The following is a 23,075-nucleotide window of genomic DNA, read 5'->3' on the forward strand; positions in this document are numbered from 1 at the left end:
TACAATATGTGCAACAGAATTTATATGATCTGCAACTTTATCAAACCTTTGAACATTGACAAATGTAAACAACATTTCTGCCATTTGTAACAGCTTTTGCTCAGCTACTTAAGTCCTACGTTGATGTCGTCACCAAAGGAGATATTGCCCACTTGGAGCGTTCAATGTCAGACATGTCCATGGAGGACAATCGAAGAGCAATGAGTGAATCAGTTGCGTTGTATGAAACCAAAATGGAAGTTCAGCAAGTCAACACTGAGGAAGAATTCCAAAGATTACACGAGAAGTCGCTGGAAGAAGCTCTCCATGAATTTGAAAAGAAATATGTTGAACATGACATGAGTCAACCGGAATATCTCAATCAACTAAAGGTACTTAGATTGAGGAAATGTCTCTGTGGAGACAAAGAGTGATGTAGCATGTTAGCTATCAATAGAAGCAGATTAAATGAGCAGAAAACAATTCTATAATTTTCTTTGGATGGGTCATAACCACCCTGCTATGTCAGAAGAACAAACCTGAGTTTGAAAGCATGAGGACTTACTCTAGCAAAAAAAGTATCGCCTTTCCCTGAACCCTTTTATTTTTTTATTCAGTTGTGGATTTTGTGTTGGCAGAAAGACTTACTGAGGAAGAGAGAAGAGGTTTGGAAGATCCTCGAGAATTTATCTTGGAACAAATGTGAGGGTCTAATTCAAAGGCTCATGTGTGATGTAGACCAGGCCCTAAGAGAAAACAAATACCACATCCCTGGAGGATATAAGAGATTTCTGAAAGACAAGAACAACGTCATAAAGAGATATAACCAGGAAGCCAACAAAGGTGTTAAGGTAGCATGACTTTCCTCCTTGCCTTTCCTACTGTTCTGTCCCAGACAAGTTTGTTGGACTGCCTACCCAATGTGAAAGACCACCACGTCATTTTTGTCATGATTTTCCGTTTGTCCTAAATTGAATCTAGCATCAGATAATTTTGTAGCATGTTAGCATGTAGCACCCACTCCCCAAATGCTGCACATATCAGATACTCACCCATCCAGTGGATCCAGCAATGTCTCGCTAAAATCCACTCATGTCCTGCCACCTTTTGGTCCTGTGCAGCTATATTTTCTCTGATGTCATCAAGAGGCCTGCAGGCTCTTCCGGGTTCAGCAGATGGGCCTTCTGATATTGCACCACTAGATCTGCCCCCCCCCCTCCTCTGTAAATTACACAGTAAGGCCCTCTGGGATATGTGACTTACATATCCCAGGAGGCACAGTACACATCATTCACCTAGGTGAATGATGTGTATAAGTGGCATGTGAGCAAGGTGCAGCATGGTGTGGTGGGCAGTAAACACACAGAGTCTGTGTCAGGCAATAAAGCTATATTGTAGAAAGGTTCAACACAACTTATTTAGGCCCAGTGGGTAGGCACACTTGTCCGGAGCCACTTACGAACTGAGACAGAGGTCTGAAGACTTGAAGATGCCGACAGCATCTGCTACAAGGAGTAGAATGCAGGCTGGCAGGTCCACACCCAAGGGGGAGGCTTCCTGAAGAGAGGTAGACGTAGTCCCTGCATTGTCCCTACTCCTTAGGAACTTTTACCTACCTCTAAGTGCTGTCCCTGCTAGACGGGGAACCTGTCCCTAAGCTAGCCACTCACATAAAGTGTACCAAACCTTGGAGCTGGAGACTTAAACAGACTCTGCCTGACCCAAGATGGTTGCTGGAGTCACATGGGGTGCCAGCGTCCAATTGGACAGCGGTCTCCCTGGGACCCCAGGAAGTCATAGAGGAACCAATAACCTCATCAATTCCTTCCCCTTCTGCATTATCGCTTCGGCCAAGCACCACCTGCAATAGGGACTGAAGACTGCACCTGTCTACAGGCGAGTCTAAACCCTTTTTCTAAAAAAAAAAAAAAAGTGCTAGACATGTAGCGGAGTGAAGGAGGGGTGGGCAGGAGGCACTTTCACTTCTGGCTGAAGATCTGCTTTAAGTAAGCCAGTGTAACTCTTCCAGGTAAGTACTTTCTCTCAGAGAGCCTACAGTGCTCCCCTGACAATGCCTTCATCTGCTTTTCCCAACACAAGAATGGCACCATCTTTGTTCAGACATCATCCAGGTTTACCTTCTTTTTCCTGGCCTGAGATGCCAGCTCAGAGGTGACACAGTAATGTAAATGTTGGTGCCTATGCATTTCCCCTACTGTAACCTCTCCCCTTGTGACTTGCAGCAGCCTGATCACTTGGGGAGAGGAGATTGAGGAAATTCTTCCTCTTCCTTGCAGTAGACTGATGGCATTATCTTAGGCAAAGGACTAAAATGCAAGTATGGCTTTAATGGTAAAAGTTGGAGTTTTTATGAAAAATGAAACCTTTGCTGTAAAACTACAGTACTGTACGGTCTTCTATATTTTTGGCCTCAAATAAAATAATGTTAGTATTCTGGTGACAATTGGTGTGACTGTTATTTTTATAATATGGCTGTTAGATATACAGTCACAAAATATAAAGTAGCAGTTAAAGGGTTAGTTCATCTTTTAACAAAGCATGAAAAGGCAAAATAACTCCCAGCACCCTCCCAAACCCCTGGTCCTCGCTGCACCTACCCTCTTGGATGAATAGCTTTCACTGTCCATGTTAGCTGATGCAGCAGTCTGGGCACTTGAAGGCCATGTTTTTCTGCAACTTTCTTTCTTCCAGGACTCCTCAGTGTGATTATCAATGGTCAGCAAAACGGAACTAGCCCTTTAAATGAAAGTAATTATAGAAAGAATATGTTCCTTCTACAGGCTCAAGAAGTTCTCAAAGACTTTTTGGATTCCTTAGAAGAGATAGAACATATAATCCTAAAGACTGACCAAGCTATCTCAGGTATGAGGAGGACTTATTTCATTTAAACTTTAGGAATATTGTATATTTAAAATAAATATGGATACTAAGAGATAGTTCAGTGGTCCAGAAGTGACTAGTGTTAAATATTATGTTATGTTTTCAGCTAAGAAGCGTGAACAGCCAAAGGACATAAATCCCACGGATTACAGTCAACTGACAAAGTACATCCAATCTTACCAGTTACCTACTGGCCGGTTTGATCGGATTCTTATCCAGCTTTTTGGTTTCACTGGCCATGGAAAGTCCTCCTTTGTCAATTCCTGCCTCTATATATTGGGCAATGGCCGCTTCCAGGACAAGGCAGGAGAAGGAGTGTCACACGGTGGGAAGACCATGGAGAGGAAAGCATATGAGCTCTCTGATGCAATCACTATTGTGGACAACCGTGGATTTGCAAAGCTTGGTGCTCCTGAAGCTTGGGAAATCTATGCTCAATTATGTAAGTCTTTTATACAATTTTTCTACAATTGTAAGTTTTTTTTAGTTTTTTCTGCAAATGGTGATGATACAAGAAACAGCAACTCACTAGGAATTTATCATTTACACTTAAATCTTCCTGTATTTAATGAACTGTAGTGCCCTCCTCTAGTCAGGCTGCTAGGTTAAATTTATTTCTTGGCTTCACTGTAGTGAGTGGAGCAGTAATTGATTGTTTTGGTCTGTTCTGTGTTTCCTTAGCTTAGAGTTTCATTCCTCCCACCCAAAGAAGTTTCCAGAGTCTAGGGATGGGAAATTCAATTGATCAGAGTGAATATTTATCTTGCCCCAGCCAATCCCTAGAATGAGGCATCCAGAAGGTGGCTGGGGAATTATTAAACATTTGGGAAACCTTGCCAGAGGGTTCCTTTCCCTTCAGGGAGAGTCCCAGTTTACTTGGGGCTGCTGCCCCTTGAGGCAGCTTTACTGAGACAAGAAATTGTAGTTCTGGGCCTCAGCAGCTGCTGGGCTGAAGGCCTGGAGAAGATTGCTAAAGGACTACTTACTGGAGGGCACTGTTCTAAAGTCCTGGTCTGGAGAAAGATCTTTTTATCTCCCTCACTGAGGATCTTTATGTGGATGCTGGGTGGCAGACATTGGAAATAAAGACCTTGCTGTGGACAAACAGTTGTACAGGTGCCAGAAGGGGACCAAGTGCCAGAAGCTGCTAAATTGCCTGGGACTGCTGTTATAGGATCCTAGATTTACTGGCCATTTTCTGTTACTTCCAGGAAAGGCTGCTATTTGAAGATTAGCGAGGAGTTTGTCCTCTCAGTATTGCCATTGATCATTTTGGAGTATCCCGTGACCCCAAACCCTACTCCTGTTAAAGTTCTTAAAAAATACATTCTAAAAAGTCATCCCCTAGTCCGTGATTGAGTTGTCAGTGTGCATGTGACTGTGCCTCTGTACTTCTTTGGGAGAACCTATCTATTTTCAGTGACCCCTCCGGGGGGAAGCGCTACAGAACTATTTATTAACTCATACTGCAACTGTCTGTGAAGGTTCTCATGTATCCAGGTCATGGTACTATATATCTAGTGTAGTAGGTTCTTATGTGTCCAAATCATGGGATATCCAGTCTAGTAGTTCTTATGTATCCAGGTCATGGTATGTCTAGTAGGTTCTTATCAAAGTCATGATATAAAGTTTATAGTCTAATAGGTTCTTTTGTATCTAGGTCATCGTGTATCTAGTCTAGTAGGTTTTTTGGAATCCAAGTCATGGTATATCTAGTCTAGTAGGTTCTTATGTATCCAGATCGTGGTATATCTAGTCTAGTAGGTTCTTATGTATCCAGGTCATGGTATATCTAATCTAGTAGGTTCTTCTGTATCTAGGTCATGGTATATCTAGTCTAGTAGGTTCTTATGTATCCAGGTCATAGTATGCCTAGGGGTAGTTAGTAACATTCAACTGGACTTGTTCTGTAATGTTAGAGGCATTATCTTGGTAGCTTCCTCCCTTCAAAACTGGAGTAAAGAAGTAACTTGGATAAGCTGTGAGATGTCTTCAGCATTACAGAATAAATTCTAGTTAAATCGGACAATTCATACTGCAAGTATTTATTATTTTCTTATGTCTGTTTACATATACTAACATTTATGTACAGCTCAGCTTAATTTTTGTATTTGTGCACGATTTCAATGTACAGTATTTCTAGCCAAAACCTTTTGTTTAGTATATCGTAATGTAGGATTGGAATCCCCAGCAGGTCTTTATTACTTTTTAGTTTGATCTTTCAGGCCTCATCCACATCTCTGTGTTTCCAATCGCTTATCAACCAAACAGAAAATGTGCTCTGCATCACGCATTTTGCAAACAGGCTGCAAATGTGCATCCCACTTGTGTTGCCATTAAATGTTAATGGAACCTCAAGTGTGGGTAGAGGGACATGCATTTGCTGTGTACTTTGTTGCGCGACAAACGGGCTGCAAACACCAAAGAACATGATAAAAATAGTACCATACTCCACTCCAAAGATAGTACAGGAGCTTCTTTGGGGCGTTTGTCACACATAGGGTGTATGGACTTCCCTTTGTTTGACACGCATTAACAAGTAAAAAAAAGAGCAAAAAACATGAGTGGGAACACAAGTTCCTGATATAAGTAGATGTGAATACAGCCTCAGTATGAAGTCTACGATGTAGATTATGATGACTCTTAACCTTAAAAGGATGCATTGATCAGAATCTTGGAGGTATAGGAGAAAAATAGCAACATGCTGAAGACCTAGAGCTTGTTTTCTTGTTATTGTCATTATTTATATAAAGTATACCCTCCAACTTTGTACAAGGAATTGGCTTTAGCTGTCGTCTGTGTTTTTCTTGCTGTAAAAGATTGTTGATACAATCTCTTGATTTGTACAACGTGTTAAGACAATGTGTCAGACAAATATGATAAGTATGATAACTATGTATTCCTAGCTGGGATAAAAACAACCTAAAGTGGGCTTAAACTCAAAAAAGTTAAGTGGTTATAAAGGTTGAAGGTTTTTTTACCTTCATGCATTCTATGCATGAAGGTAAAGAACCTCCTCTGTGCAGCAGCCCCCCTAAGACTTACCTGAGCCTCATCTTAATCCAGCGATGGGCACTAGAGCCTCGGCTCTATGGGGACTCTCCCTCCTCATTGGCTGAGACAATGGCTCCCGCTGCTGTCTTTCACAGCCAATGAGCCAATGAGGAGAGATAGGAGGCGGGGTCATGTCTCTATGTGTGAATGGACACACAGAGTCAAGGCTCAGGAATGCTCGTTTGGCTATACCACATTGTTTTGCACTCCTGTGACCCGTTTTCAGCAGACAGCCGGCTGAAGTCCACTCTCTGCTGACGTCACAGAGTCAGTCCAGGCTCGGGCAAGATTGCGACAATGAAGACAGGATCCGCCCACATGTCTGGACCAGCACCCGGCTAAGCCTCTCAGTGACTAGCTTGAGTTAGTCGCTCCCACCCCCTCCACAGCCCAGCACTCCAGTGAGCATGGGGGGGCAGAGCAAAGAGCTCTCTGCTCAGGAAGCTGTGAGAACCAAGCAATCGGCAGTAAGATGCTAATCTCAGGAGATTTGGAGTGAGATACATTATCACTAGTGTAATGCTCAATGTTCTCCTTGCTGGTGAGGAAGCTGTTCTTTTGAGGACCTGCAGTGCAAGGATCCCCCTGCTTCTGTTTTATCTATCCTGTGGATCTGTGCTTCCTCCACCCATATAATTTCCCCACCAGTCATCAGATGACCTGTCATAAGAGGGGCAGCTATGACATGAGGAAGCAAAGCTCTGCCTCTAACAAGAGGGCCACCTCCACACAGAAACACAATGTAGAACAAGTTATGGTAAGTAAGTAATAGGGAAAGGACCATCTGCAGGGAGACTATGGTTATACTGGTAATTAGCCCTTGGTATCTTATTGGACATAGCTTCTACCATGTAGGTCTTCTTTAAACTTTTATTCTTTTAGAGTTCTTTTTTAAATGTCAACCAGTCATTTCTTTGTTTGTTTTGGCAATTCTTATTGTTTAATCACAAGCCAGAATCAATGAATAGGTTAAGGAATTTATTTATATATATATAAAAAAAAAAAAAAACACTGTGGGAATGTCTTAAGCAAAAATAATCAAAATGATCACAAATACACACTGGATTGTATGCAATATATTTATTTCCGATGATCATCAGCTCCATCTAGTGGCCCCAATGCAGTTTATTCCTGAAATACCTAAATCATTAAAATCCTCATTATGACCAGTAGATGGAGCTGTCAATCACAGGAAATAAACAAATGAGACACATTGTTATGATTATTTATGATGGTTGTGTGAATGCTTGGGACATTCCTACAGCAAATATTTTATATATAAACCCCTCTGTGTCTCTTATTGTTGTTTTTATTCCTATAGGTAATTTTGCACCTTTAAATATGAAGGTGGATTGGGATAAAAGCATCAAGATGCGAAATGATCTTCTAACACAAAAATCTAAGGAAAAGAAAATTCCTGATCTCATTGTTCCTGTTCTTGTATACAGGTAGGCTTCTGTTAGTGAGAAATCAAATAGAAAATATATTTGTATTCAAGTTAAAAATAGACAAGATGAACAATACATATATCATAGTATAGAATTAAGAAAAAAACTGTATATTTCCACATTAAGGCAATATTAAGATAATAATTATGGTAAAGAGACACTAGTCATTATCTTGACGCGTTTCATGAGTAACTGTTCACTTCTTCAGGAGTCAATCAAATCCAGTATATCTGTGGAGAGATTGTGTCATATAAATAAAAAAAAGGAAAAAAAAAACTACATACATAACCACATAAAGCACAGGAAGCAAAAGAATATTTTGGGCCAATGACATGAAGGGGTACCAAAGAATATGCTCAGTCTGGGAGTTGATGGCAAGGTGGGCCATCCAGCAGGGGCACACAGGGAGACTCCACAAGACAGAAACAAAATAGATATGAAGCTGTATAGGGACCTTGGTTTTCTATTTCAGCGCTCGTTTCCTTTTATTTCACCTGTCCTATGGTGAAAATGCTCACTCATTGTACTGTATCTATGGAGTTGTTGCCCTAGTACAGGAAGCGTGTTAGTACTGCAGGACAACTCCTTCTCTTCTCACCTTCTTCACCATCTGTTTTTTTTTGCACGGGAAAAACCTAACATTGGGTCCCCTAACATTCTAATCAGATCCTTATCTGGGCATTTAGCCTGAATGTCCAGGAAAGGGAGGGCAGAAAGTGTGAGGCCCCCTTTCTGTACCAGGCCACGTGCCTTTTAACATATAGGGAGTATCTTGCTATGAGAGTGACAATGCCTCACCCCTTGCAAGACATTTTGTCCCAAAGTTGAGGGTCAAGGGCCCCTTCCCCACTTAAAGGAACATGGAGGCACCCTTCTAGAGTAAGGGAGCCGCCAGATATCTACCCTCTCCCAGGAGAATGTAAATAGTACTACCTGTGTCGGAATTCGGACATCCTGTTGGGTATTTCCGCCAAGAAGCTGCTTGCCAAGTCCTGGAACACAAGACCAATGGATCTGGCTATAGTAACCCCAAGGACCAGACAACACCAGTCTTGGAGGGAACTAGAATATGAACTGCTTTATTTGAGAAATACACTGAATTTATACAGAAAACCATCAGATAATGGCTACTCCCATTATCTCACACAATGGTCACTTTAGACAGAAGAGCTAATCCTATTATCATGACGATGACCACCCCAGAAAGTCTGGCTCCACCATAGGACTAACTTCTGCATAAGAAGCCAAAAGCAATTAGTGACCAGCTCTGTTTGGATAACTTAGGAACACATTATAACACAGAGTTCTCCGGGCAATGGTTCTCCTGCAGCCCAAAGTCTGTGACACTACCTATTACTAATTTCCAAAAAAAATGAAAGGTAAATAGACACCTCAACGTCATGAAAAAATCAACTAATTACATTACAGAAAAAATGGAAATAATGTCCTCAACCTAAATCCATCAATCACCTCCCCCAATTCGCCACTCATGATGTTTCCCCACCACTATGACAATCTGCCACCCAATGATGTTCCCCATATACACGCTTCTTACTAAATCACAGATCTCTGGCCACTAGAATACAAAAAAAAATCTGGGGATCCTGGGTGATGTCATTGACCATATATGGTCATGATCAAATTTGATCAATTATGTCACTTGTGATCCCAGGCTGTTGGTTTACAATCTAGTCAGTCAGGGATTTGGACAAATGCACTGGCCAATTAGGATAGTTTTTTCTTGCATTTGGGCAAACCATGAACTGGCTGGGTTCAGGTCAAACTAATGTTCAACCCAAACCCGAATGTCATGTTTATTGGACATGACTGCCTGTTACTGGCCTTGACATTGCTGTGTGGAAGTGGCTAGTGGCTGTAAGGTGTTAAAGTGGCATTATACAGCATTGGCATCCTTCAATAAAAAGCAAGGCCTGCTCAAACTGGCAGGATCAACAGATTGCTTACTATTATTACTATTGACAAGTTAAAAAAAAATCTTATTCATTAAAGATAGGGAACTTTCAGCTTGTCATCGTTAGATTTTAATTTTTGAATGAGCATGCACTGAAAAGAAAAATCTACAAAAAATATATTATGGAGATTTAATCTTATAGTATTCAAGTCTGGTTGAGGCTAGCTTTGCACCTATGGATACTTGAATGTATGGAAATAAATTTTCCAGCATCATTGCTATCTCTTTAAAGTTTCTGAACCATCACAGGAAAGACATCAGACCAGTATAGATCATTGAACTGATTTTACCAAAAGCTGAGTAATGCAATGGCCACCCTTAATTACTTACATTAGAAACTGCTGCAAGCCAGATAGAGCCCACCTTATTTCAGCTGATAGTACATAAAAGGACAGGGGATGCTGGCTGATGTCCTCAATCAAAGATTGTAGTTGTGCCATAGTTGTCCAATGATGTCTTTCAGCATTCCTGTCCCATTTGTTTACATTCAGCAGCACAGTCTATGGGGCTGGGAAGCGATATCAGTTGCTAGGATGCCAGTGGCCGCTATTGTCTTAGCAACTGCTATTCCTCTATGCTGTCATTCATGGGGAGAGAATTGGCGGGGGAGACATTGGAGGACACTGTGGTTGCTATGGTGCCATTGTCTTAGAAACCCCAGCCTTGAACAGGAAGCTGTCATTAATTAGGGGTAATAGTAATACTGCCACTAATAAAGGACTTCCTGCACAGCCTGAGGTTCATTGCAGCAGGCAGGAAAACAGGCCATTTTGGTTCATTTCCCGAAGTGCCAAGAGCTAACATTCGGGGCGAGCCCTTCATTGCCCCAAGTTTAACCCTCAACCCTACTAGTCACAGGCTTTATTTTGTATCTACATTGGTGAATTCTAGTAGTAGTCTATAACTGCTCTGCCTTGCTCTTACAGCTCTGAACACATTCTCAGCAAGGAGGATTTCACCCTCATCAAAGATTTCCTGAAACAAGCTCAAAAGTTGACTGGTAAGTGCAATACTACATTTGTAGCAGCAGTTATTTATCATTAATTCCTAAGGCCCCTTTCACACAGGCGATCAGGTCCTCCTGCCAGTTTTTCAGGTGGACCTGATTGGACCCTCTATTCACCCCTATTGACTGTTTACACCCGCCTACCTCCAATTCCATCCAGTACGCTTAAAAAAAAAAAAAATGGATGAGGATCTGTCCCCCTCCATCTAGGCAGGTTGGATTGGAGAGCAGTCAGGTGAAAATGGACAGCGGAGTCCGTTTACGCCCAGCCACCCATAGAGCAGAGTGGGCTCTGTCCATGTCCACGCTGCATAAACTGAGCGGACCTGAACCTGTCATCCACCCCGCTTTGGTAAGCTCAGCCGGAGATCATCTCACAGATCCCCTGCTGATTTCAGTGGAGCCTGCACTACTGTATGTGAAAGGGGCCTAAAGCCGTGTACACACGAGCGGACTTTTCGACCAGACTGGTCCGACAGACCGAGTCCGGCGGACAATCCGACCGTGCGTGGGCTCCATCGGACCTGCAGCGGACTTTTTCTGTTGAAAATCTGAGGGACTTTAGATTTGGAACATGTTTCAAATCTTTCCGACGGACTCGAGTCCGGTTGAAAAATCCGCTTGTCTGTATGCTAGTCCGACAGACAAAAAACGACGCTAGGGCAGCTATTGGCTACTCGCCATCAACTTCCTTATTTTAGTCCGGTCATACGTCATCACGTACGAATCCGTGGGACTTTGGTGTGATCGTGTGTAGGCAAGTCCGGTTGTTAGAAAGTCCGTCGTAACTCCGTCGAAAGCCGGTCGGAAAGACCGTCGGACCTTTGTTGTCGAAAAGTCCGCTCGTGTGTACGCGGCATAAGATACAAATGTCTGCCAAAGCAGTGAATGGGGCTCCTTATTAGTCAGAAGGGATTTGTTTATTTGACAATGTGGTCTCAGACACTTCTGCAAAATCGCATGACCCAAGCCGTTGCTTAAATGTCAACATTTTTCTTAAACAATTTTTTGCAAGTTCTGCAAGTGAACATCCTGTCAAGCTGAACAAGGTACACCATAGGAATCAAGTAACAAGCCAAGTTTCAAAACAAGTACAATAAAGCCTAGGATTGCGAATAACTTGGTCTGCGAGTGTTTTACAAAACAAGCAAAATTTGTTTTATAAAGTTTAACTTGATAAACGAGCGAGGTCTTGCAGTGAGTAGGGTCACGTCCCATTTTAGTCAATGAGAGCTGTCTTAAAGAGGAAGTAAACTTCTAGCGATTATTTGTACCTATAGGTAAGCCTATAATAGGGCTTACCTATAGGTACTGTAAATATCCCCTAAACGTGCGCCACTTAGGAGATATTTACTTTATATGCAGCCAATGACATCATCAGCGCATGCGCTCTGAAGGAACGCCCACCCGTGCCGTTTCTTCAGAGCCCTGTGCCATGACTGGCGGCTCCAGCATGCATGCGCAGGAGAGACATCACGTGGCTATGGCCAGTCACACGGCTCGGAAAGGAAGACAGGTGAAGATGGATGCGGCCTCCAGAGGTGACAACTAAGGCTTCGTTTGCAGGTCATTTGCACATTATGCATTTACTTTGCGGGTAAAGAACAAACAAAAAGAAAACATCAGATTACTTCCTCTTTAATTAGCTCTACTGAAGTCGTTCCGACTTTAGAAAAGTTTCCTGTACTATTTCAAAGCGACTTCTATCTACTTGTGTCCATAGACTTTAAGAAGGGTTTGCAAAAAAAAAAAAAAAATGCTTAAGTTAAAAAAACTCAAAGAAGCACCAAATGAGCTTAAGGAAGCTCAATAAAAACGTGCACAAGAGCACAAAAAAAGCACAAGCTTCTTCAAGCTGAAATAAAAGTAATGCAAAGTAATGCAATGATGGGCAAGGCTGCACATGGGCACTGATCATGCTGCAATGATGGGCAAGGCTGCTGATGGGCACGGATCAGGCTGCAATGATGGGCAAGGCTGCAGATGGGCACTGATCATGCTGCAATGGTGGGCAAGGCTGCAGATGGGCACTGATCAGGCTGCAATGATAGGCAAGACTGCAGATGGGCACTGATCAGGCTGCAATGATAGGCAAGACTGCAGATGGGCACTGATCAGGCTGCAATAATTTGCAATGGCGAGGCTGCAGATGGACACTGATCGGGCTGCAATATGGGTAATGGTGAGGCTGCAGATGGGCAATGGCGAGGCTTCAGATGGGCACTGATATAACTGCATTGATGGACACTGACCCTTATATTGCTTCAAAATTCTTTATTTAAAATGTAAGTTTTTTCCTGAAACTTCCCTCTTAAGATTAAGGTGTCTGTTATACGCCGATAAATACGGTATTTACATAGTGGATCTTATTTTCTGCAGGTGTTCTACCCTTCATTATTCTCACCAAATGCAGAACAGAATCTGAGTTGAGAAATACATTTACCCGGATGGGGATGGAGAACATCTACTGTATAGAAAATTACACCATTTCCGACCATTTGCCAGTGAAGGAGAAGCACCTCGTCATACTAAACTTCCTCAGAGATATCCTGCTTTGTGTAAACTTCCACTTACAGGAGTGCATCAACTTTCAGACTCAGCAACATGAGTGGACGAGCTTCCTGAAGAAGATGGCTAATGAGAGCCTAACTAATCAGACTTAAAGGAACTCACCATCTTTGATTACATTTTAATCCATGTCATTTCACCTCAAAATGTTTCCAGTACCAACTGTGTTCAATTAGCTAAATCACAAGGCAACATTCCATGGAGCTGACAGGTACCTGTGTAAAATAATATTTATTTTATTCTCCACTGAATTTTTGTAAAATAAAATGAAGACAAATAATTATCATCATAAATTCATCATTCATCATGATCCCTCATAACCATTCAGTATCACCTTCTGTCGATCATTATCACCAGTAACTTATCTATAATCTTTCCATCAATCATTGATAAACCATTATCCATAAATCTTCCTTTAAACATCATTCAGCATTCATCAATCATCCAAGATTATTGAAGGATGATGATTGATGGATATAGAACAATGGAACCAAAATAATGGTTGGAATTATATATCATTCCAGGCACCCCTTTGGAATTGCTCCAGTAGAGTCCCTTCCTCATTATCCATCAATCATTGTCCTTCAATAATCACCAGTTATCCACCATCAATCATCATTTACCAGATATCATTCATCATAACTCTGCCATTATCAATTATCATCCATCTATCATAATCAATCATCCATACCTCAAGCAATCATCAATGATCATCTATCAGTTACTAATGATAGGAATTGATCGTCATTCCAGGCCTCCCTTTGGAATTGCTCCTGTAGGGTTCCTTGCTCATTAACCATCAATCATTATCTTTAAAAATTCACCAGTCACCCACCATCAATCATCATTTAATAAACATCATTCATCATAAATCCATTAAAGGCCATTATAAATGATCATCCATCTTTCATCAGCCATACCTCAAGTAATAATCGATCATCATTCATCAGTTATTTATTAAAGCTGAACTCCAAGAAAACTAAAAGTGTTTCCTTGCTGGGAAGCTGTGCCCACTTATCTGATCCTCCACTCCCACAAGCCCTCCCCCATCATCATCCATCATATTTCTCAATAATTTTCCATCATCAATCAATCATCATCAGTCATCGATCCATCCATCAATATCCATCATTCAATCCTCATGATTTTCAGTCAAAATGTTCCCTTAGCATTATTCATACTCTATACCAGCCATTCTAAACCAGGGTTCCGTGGAACCCCTGGGGTTCCTCCAGAGGTTGCTAGGGGTTCCTTGAGCTGTGGCTGATGAACCACCTTTTTGAAGGTGCCTACAGAGTTCAAGGTTCGGCATCACTTAGCAAAGCCAGCAGCATGACACCAAATATCTTTTTAGCTGTCTTTAAGGGTGGCTGAGCACCACTTCAAGGGGGACATTCTTCCTATTGGCCACCAGTATAAGGGGCATTGTTCCTATTGACCCCTGATGAATTGGTTTAAAGGGGTTGTAAAGGTAAAAATTTTTTCACCTTAATGCATTCTATGCATTAAGGTGAAAAAACTTTTGACAATACCGCCGCCCCCAGCCCCCCCGTTTTACTTACTTGACGCCTCGAATCTTCGCTGCTCGTTCTCGTCATCTTCATTGCAGCTCAGCCTGGTCGCTGATTGGCTGCAGTGGATGGATTGAAAGCAGCGCAGCCATTGGCTCGCGCTGCTGTCAATCACATCCGATGACGCGGCGCGCCGGGGGGCGGGGCCGAGTGATACAGCGAGCGGCTATAGCCACCGGCTGTATCACGGGAGCGCGCCCGCAAGCACTCACCACCATGCGAGGGAGCTCGCATTAAGGTGGTAAATGCTTGCGGGGAGGAGCTGAAACAGCCGCCGAGGGACCCCAGAAGACCAGGTTCAGGGCCACTCTGTGCAGAACGAGCTGCACAGTGAAGGTAAGTATAACATGTTTGTTATTTAAAAAAAAAAAAAAGTTTACCTTTACAACCCCTTTAAGTAAGGGTTCCTCAAGACCTAAAAATAATTTTTGGGTTTCCTTGCCCTATTTGTTACAATTTTAATCACACGGTGTGGTGAAGGTATAGGTCTAAACTGGCTACCTATTGACATTGGCTCCATATTTTGCTGATGTACTGCAAAACAGTTTTATCTTTAAAAGCAGACAGGTTCCACTGTCCTGTATAGAACAACTGATTATCACACAGATGGTTTCTCTGCTATTAGAAGTCAATGTTCCTGGAGCCTTCCCAGCAAAGGAGTCTAGTAGATTTCAGGATTTCCAAGAATGACCAATGCAAGTTACCTCTATGGGACAGCTGCTGAAAAAAGGGACACATGTGCCAACCCATAGAGTGTGTGACATCGGAGAGGGGAGCATTGTGCAGGGCAGTCTGAGAAGGAGGTCAGTGAGAAAACTTTCCAGAAGAAGGCAGCTGAGAGAGACTTCAGAGAAACATCCAACTGGATTCACCTAGTCAAGTTCTTGTTTGTTCAGAACCTAGAGGACTGTGCAGTGAAACTGGTAAATATTCCATCTATGGGGCTGGCTGGGGGGGCCTTGGCACTGAGAGTCCGCATATACAGTATGCATACCAATTTGCAGACACAACTGTGCGGAGGGTGCGCGCCCTGCAATCTTACCGGCGGCTAACGCAAAGCTCCCGATGGCTTCTTGTGATCTTGAGCTGTCCAATCATGTTACCATTGTGACAGCCAATCACAGCAGTCAAACGACCCTAAATCCTGCCCCGCCTCCCAGTATCTGAAACCCCTTAAAGTGCCAGGAGGCACCGGCTCCATGGGGATAGTTGAACAAACTGACGTTAGAAGGCGATTGGCCACCATGCACAGCTGCACCAGATTTTGCACTCTCCAGTTTTAGTAAATCAATCCCAATGTCTTCTGTCTACTCAAGAAGATGGACGAGAGCTGACTGCTGGATTGTAAGTGCCACATGGTCTTCTATCATCACCTCCCCATCCATCTCATCAGTGTGATAGACTGTAGTGCATAGTCAGCTAAATGCAGAGGATAAACAGAAATGTCTGCTGGATAAAATAAGTTGTCCTGGGAAGAGAGTTTTCTGGTGAATCATCTTCTAAGGACTGGACATCTTTTTGCTACCTCAGTGTGTAGTAACTGAAGTAGAATAATAACGTATCGAACCAGGCAGGACCTCAGTGATGCAGGTTTATTAACAGCTCATACAGGTTTATGTTCAAAGTATTACAAGATGCAGGTCTAATTTATACAGTTTCTTACAATGCAAGCATATTAGGTACAACATGATTGGTTGCTAAGATCTACGTCAATGTAACTAACCATAAATCTGACACCTGTCATACAACCAGACAAACTTATTCATTCCCAGAATTCCTATATGTTCATTAAAATTATTTATAACTGGTTTTGTTTATGGTTTTATCCATTACAATACTTGTATAGAGACAGTATGGCACCCAGTCATGTTAAATCAAACCCTCCTTGTCCTGATGAGACTTTACCAACTCAAGGATAACAGATTTACGACTTTGGGAAAATGAAGTTGAAATAACCCCACCTTATGTGTTATATGTCTTATTGTTTTTCACTATAGAATTCTATGTGTAGGTATTCATATATTGGTTTCACAAAAAAGTACTGTATTATTTACATAATATATATATGCATATATACATACACAAAGCTAATTACTTTATTCAATATTGTCTAATTATCAATACATACATACACATCAGTGTTCTTCTTATTCAATGTATGTAGGACCCTGTCAAACTAAATTAAAGTACATAACTTTCCCATATTCCACATATTTATTTTTAAAACAATCAGTATAGGATGTTTTTATCACTTATTCTTGACAATGATTTTTTATTATATTTTTAGGAATATTATCTTATCAGGCTATAGTTCAACTGCTGTCAAAGTTTTTCTCTTCTAATTAGTGAACTTAAAAACTAAAAATGAACTATCCTAATACACTTTCACCCAGTAAACTTGTGACTGTCTTATAAAAACTATCAGCATGAAGCAGAGAAGTCATCTAAAGTTCCACATTTAAAAATGAAGACTTTATCTATATTTATGGAATAACATAGTATGCATTAATAATGATTGCTTTATTATTGAATAATAATATTGATAAGACCACTACCTCTATAATAATACTATGAATAATAATATGAATAATAATTATATTATCAATAAAACATATGCAAATTAATATGAATAACATAAAATGTATTGGTTAATATAAAATACTACTACATACGGTAACTTAAAAAAGACTATATCAGTTGCCACTTTGTTGCTTTGGAAAATAATGTGTTACTGTACAGGGGTTCTAAAACCAAACATAGGCATGACCCGTGTGGCCATATTGAGTCAATGATGTCACCAGCATCCTCACCCTTTTGTTACATGTGTGGCTGCAAGGGGGGGAAATCCCATGGCCAAAGTTGTTGCGTTGTTTATACCAACCATTTTCCTAATTTTCAGCATGCAGCCTAAGACGAATAAAGTTGTATATTATTTACAATTGTCTGTCTCATTGTGTCACGGGATGTAGAGGGTATCACCAGATTCAGTTAGACACTGTACCAGCATACTGTACTTGTCACCTCCCACACTCAAGCCAGCCATACATGGATCAAAATTTGGCTTATTCAGCAGGGACCGGCCAAGCTTCGATCCATCTATGGTCAAGCTGAGTGTACCCAAGTCAATCCATCGATTGACTTGGGTACAATGAGCCGTTTTTTTTCACATGCGATCACTGTAGCCTTTAGCAGTAATCATTGTGTTCTGCTGGCTGGGAACCCCCCCCACTGACAGAGCACAATACTGCTGCAGAAGGCATTCCCCCATCTACACTGACTGTGTTGATGAGGAAATTGAGCAATTTTCTTTCCTTACATCACGGGCCATTGAATCATCTATGGGCTGTTTAGGAGCTCATTTTAACACCAGGCCTCAGTGCTGGGGTGTGCTGGGAGCCTAGATCTTGTCTTGGCTCTGCAATGCCTATCGCTGCTCTCATTGGAGGTCTAAGAGTCTGTGACCACTTCTGACAGAGGGGCAGCATTAAGGAGTTGTGATATAGAAGCCATATGGCCACAATCATTGGTCAGTGAGTAGATCACAATCACAATTTGTTGCCAATACCCGCTCTATACTATATATGTGTATTGAGAAGCCATGAAGAATGAATAGCAATGCACAGTGACACACATATACCACCAGGGCCGGTACAAGGGGTGGGCAGGAGGGGCGGCTGTGAGAGTGAGGTGGGGGGGTTACATGGAGAGTGCCTACCTACAAGTTGACAGGAGTACTGGAAGAGGGGAAATTTTTGTTTGAGGGATATTTTGTTTGCAATAGGGATTGAATGTTTGGGGGTAGTGCAGATTAGTGTTCAAATGTTTTTGGAGGGGAGGGAGGGGATCTTTGCTTACACATAATGGTCATACATTTTGTGGAAGGGAGGGGGCGCCATTTGGCATCTTTGCCCTGGGCGCTAGATGACCTTGTCCCAGCACTGTATAACACACACTGTTTGTTGCATCAAGGCATATCATAGCACATGTTAAGTGTGACGAGGCCTAGTAACTCTAGTTTTGTTAAGATGGATACTATATACGTTACAAGGATTTGGGCAAACATGATCCATCCGTTTTGAATACATAACTGCTTCACCTTGTCCTTTATTAAATGGATTTCTGATTGGGAGGGTTCGCCTTCATTATTAGCACTGGTGCAAAGTCCATGCTGCACTGACGAAACCTGTAGAGTTGGCTTAGGTCGCTCAGTTCTCCCCCTCCACTCTGAGCAGAGAGCTGTGACTGTCAGTCACCGGCTCTCTTCTCTGCCCCTCCAGCGCTCACTGGAGCTCTGAGCTGTAGTGAGGGGGTGGCTGGCTCAAGCTCTCAGCAGATCACAGAGAGACTGAGCCAGGTGCAGATCCAGGCTTCTGGGGGGATCCTGACCATATGATCGGGATCTTTGCAGAGGCTGGACCAGCTCTGTGACGCCCACTGTTGGCTGAAAAAAAGCTTTGGCCATACTTCTCCTTTAAGATAGTAGTTTTTTTTTGTTTTTGTTTGTCCTTTCTGTATTACTTGTTGATTCTACCGGTCAATCTATTATTTCTCTCCCTGTAACAGGCCAAGCTGTCCAGCAAAAGTGATAGCTACATGAGTTGGGACAAACCATATAACACTGCCAGGATGCTTGCAGCATTTAGCATTTTTTTTCTGTGGTTTAACCCTTTTACTGCCACTGATGCACATCATATGTTGGAGGCTGCAGGGTTTTTTTTACACTTCACAAGCTGACTGTTGGCTTTCTGATGCCGAGAATGTTGCCTTCAACAGTGGGACCCCCACCATGCTTCCAGGGCTCCGCTGTCCCTGCTGGGGGCCTGGGACCTGCATTAGGGTTAAGTGATACCCATAAGCATCAGCAAACATCTGGATTCTTTACAGATTTTATCTGATCTCTCTTAGCTGTAAAGATTCTGAAAGCAACGTGTACAACGTTGAAGGTCTTGGTGTCACTTTCCTCGTCTGCTGTGGCCAGGGAAGGAGCTAATGCAGCATGATCTATGCTCCATTAGCTTTAATGGAAGTCAGGTCTAAATGATCCCTGATGTCTCATCACAGAGACTTTGAACTTGTTGTCCCCTATGTGATATTAAAAAGGAACTACAGTCTGCTCACAGAATTTGTAATAAAAATACCTTTGCCATCCTGAAGCTTCCCTCCGACCACTTTGCATATTATTTTATATATACTGTGATTCTGTAGGCTGCAGAAATCTCCCTCCACTGAGTCTGGCTGCAACCATTTTAACTGTGGGCAGCAGAAGCTGCTGCCTGTTCACTTCCTGTATTTACACAGACACACAGAGGCACACCTCCAGCTCTCATTGGCCCTCATGACTAACCCCCCCTCACTCCCTGGCAAACTCTCACAAGAGTGAGAGAGAGAGCTGTGCATGATGTCATAAGCCTAGGCTTTTTACCAGACAAGACACAGGAAGTGGGATGTATAAGGGATTTACTGGCAGAAAAAAAAAATTGTATTATCTAAAGTTAAAACAAGAAGAAGAGTTAATAGATGGAAATGTGAAAAAATTACTGAAGGTCTGCTTTAATAACGTTTTAGTGAAAACAAATAGTCAAAATGTAAAAATTGAAATTTAGAAATTTAGAAATTAAAGCGGAGTTTCACCTAATTTTGAGAGTTGGTCTTAAACGAAAGACCACCTCTCCACCCCTCGTTTGTGGACATTTAAACATTTTTTTTTTACTTTCTCTCGTACCTTTTTTGGAAGTACTAAGTATACTTCCGATCCAGCTGGGCTGCGACCGAGGACATCACATTCTTTTCTGCGGTGAGCCCCCCGTTGTCTTCTGGGACAAGTGTGTGTCCCAGAAGACAAGCTGGCCATTCACAAATCAGTTTCCCTTAGTTGGAATGGCGGCGCCTGCCCCCTCCCTTCCCCCTTTCTCTCTGGACATAGTTCATATCTTTCATGTCCCGGACTATACCCCTTATCCTTTCCTCCCCTTCACATAACTCCCATCTTTTCCGCAAAACTTATTGTGTACTTAAACTTGACCCAATCACTCCACTTTTATTCAAATCCAACCCATCCCTCCTCCCCCGCTATATCTCAAATACTCCAAACTGTAACTTTTGTTTACTTTATTACACCGACTCCTCAGTGTAGGGCTCTCCGGGTCCTGCCGCTGTCTTGGGATTAAGCTTTTTGCTGCGTTTAACAGTGGAGGGACCAATGATCTCATGTATTGTTTAGTTGGAATTGTTGTCCGGTGAAACAAGCACACCCACGGGTCCTCTACTACCTCAACTCTAGTTATTTCCTTTATTGTCTGCAATACCTCTCTCCAGTATGTTCTAATTTTTGGACATGTCCACCAGATGTGGGTCATGGGTCCAGGTTTTCTACACCCTCTGCAGCAAAATTGCAAAGTCTCCCTTTGGTATTTATGTTCCTTGGTTGGAGTGATATACCAATGTGCTATACATTTATAAATCATTTCTGACGTGTTACTATCAGTCGACGTTAAGTGTGCCAATCTCAAAATTTTCCCCAACTCTATATCATTCACCTGTGTACCCAATTCTTCTTCCCATTTACCAACGTATGGCGGCCTTTCCAACCCGTTCCCTTTCATCAACATTTTATATATTCTGGATATCCCCTTCCTTCTTACTGTAGCCGAGTAAAGTTGCTCCAACGGGAGTAGGTTTTCTACTGAACGAAGTGGTTGGGGCAAATTCTCAATGAAATGTTTCAGTTGGAAATACCGCCACTCGTCTATTACTATCAAATCTTTTTTTTACATTTTAATTCCTGAAAAGTGCTAATCTACCCTTAACCATTACATCTATTATTTGTGCATTTCTATCTTGATCCAATTTCCGAACACGCTCCCTCTACCGGGTGGGAAATATTCTGTGTCTTTGAGTGGTATAAATGGAGAACTAATATCAAATAATAATAAGTACTAGTGCGCAAACCAAAAAGCACAGCACAAAGTAAGCAAAGAGAACAAAAGGCTAATGGATGTAGCTGCCAGCATAAAGATGTTCACACACCAATCAGAGAAATATAAAGAGTAATGAAATATGCGGCGCTTACAAAAAGTGAACAAAATAAAATAAAACTAATAAATATAATTAAATTTGTAAAGCAACCAAATAAACAGGAGATTCATAACGGAAAATCCAAGTAATAATTGTATCTTGATATTAATCTTCCATTACATTGTGTAATCAAAGGTTATAGTGAACCATTGTTACATCAAAAAATGAATCACAAATTAACTCACTTCCAGACTGGCTATTAAAAGAGCCTAGCAAAAAGTAAATTGAAATAAATATCCAGGGAAGGAAAAGATAATCTTCCAATAATAAGTGAAATTAAATAATAATTTCTAAGAATCAGTCGGCTCAAACAGAGCACAATGATAAAGTGCACAAATAACTAAAACCAATGTGCGACTAAATAGGCGCGGCATCAATATGTAAAAATGACGATGAAAATAATTAACACACTACAAAGTATATGTGTATAAAAAGTGCAAATAAGCAATCAGTGCAGCATCAATTTACATTAATAAGTATAGAGCATTTTTGGACATGCAAAACTCCACAAAAGTGTATTTGAAGATATAAACTTGAATATAATATTTAAAGTCCAAAAAAAGGTGAATATATAAACAAACAAGGTGTCCTCATTACAAAAGTCCCATAGACGATATACAATCCAAATCGTGACAATCTCAATTAGAAAGTGTGAAAAGAAAGTTCCTCCAGGAGTAACCAGTGCCAGCAATCAATCAAAGGTGTGTAAAAAAGATGTGGTCCCCCCCAGCCTCTCACCTCCCGGCTGAGCGATAACAGCCCTGTAACTACTACAGATGATACAATCAGCTTCGCGATCCCCTTGATGACAGCTCCCCTAGGAATCTCTTAACTTAGACTGTACTCCGCTCCCAGGTTGCGCACATTGGTTTTAGTTATTTGTGCACTTTATCATTGTGCTCTGTTTGAGCCGACTGATTCTTAGAAATTATTATTTAATTTCACTTATTATTGGAAGATTATCTTTTCCTTCCCTGGATATTTATTTCAATTTACTCTTTGCTAGGCTCTTTTAATAGCCAGTCTGGAAGTGGGTTAATTTGTGATTCATTTTTCGATGTAACAATTGTTCACTATAACCTTTGGTTACACAATGTAATGAAAGATTAATATCAAGATACAATTATTACTTGGATTTTCCGTTATGAATCTCCTGTTTATTTGGTTGCTTTACAAATTTAATTAGATTTATTAGTTTTATTTTATTTTTTCACTTTTTGTAAGCGCCGCATATTTCATTACTCTTTATAAATGGAGAACTATATCCCCATTTTTCCTTTTTGTGTATCGCGTCCCATATCTATAGTGCTTTCTGTGTCATCTTATGTGTATTCTCATCTAAATTCCTCAAACGTGCAGGTATACATATTGTTTTCCCCAGCGAGGCCATACTAATCTTACTTTCTATTTCCACCCATCTGTTATCTGTATTGTTTTTTGCCCAGTCTATCACCCGTGAGAGAAGAACCGCATTGTAATAATTCTTGAGGTCTGGTACCCCC

General features: G+C 41.5%; 2 protein-coding genes across 3 annotated transcripts in view; one reads left to right on the forward strand and one right to left on the reverse strand.

The window, feature by feature from the left end:
* Positions 1–17,427, forward strand: part of LOC141148205 (guanylate-binding protein 1-like) — a 65,346-nt gene extending 47,919 nt beyond the window's left edge. The window contains exons 7-14 of one of the 2 annotated variants that reach the window (XR_012245183.1): positions 94–371; positions 618–830; positions 2,781–2,862; positions 2,987–3,322; positions 7,256–7,382; positions 10,281–10,354; positions 12,740–13,139; positions 15,125–17,427. Coding sequence is in view for 1 of the 2 variants with exons in the window: in XM_073635425.1 (XP_073491526.1) it covers positions 94–371; positions 618–830; positions 2,781–2,862; positions 2,987–3,322; positions 7,256–7,382; positions 10,281–10,354; positions 12,740–13,023 (1,394 nt within the window). In the remaining variant the exon portion in view is untranslated. Of the gene's footprint in view, positions 1–93; positions 372–617; positions 831–2,780; positions 2,863–2,986; positions 3,323–7,255; positions 7,383–10,280; positions 10,355–12,739; positions 13,209–15,124 lie in introns of those variants that run through there. The other variant, XM_073635425.1, reaches the window with a different exon arrangement.
* The window catches only part of LOC141148207 (uncharacterized), a 186,511-nt gene that overhangs the window by 107,689 nt on the left and 55,747 nt on the right, over positions 1–23,075 (reverse strand). The gene's annotated exons all lie outside the window — the stretch shown is intronic.

The sequence above is a fragment of the Aquarana catesbeiana genome, linkage group LG06, assembly GCF_042186555.1.
Source record: "Aquarana catesbeiana isolate 2022-GZ linkage group LG06, ASM4218655v1, whole genome shotgun sequence".
In the NCBI taxonomy this organism is placed as follows: Eukaryota; Metazoa; Chordata; class Amphibia; order Anura; family Ranidae; genus Aquarana; species Aquarana catesbeiana.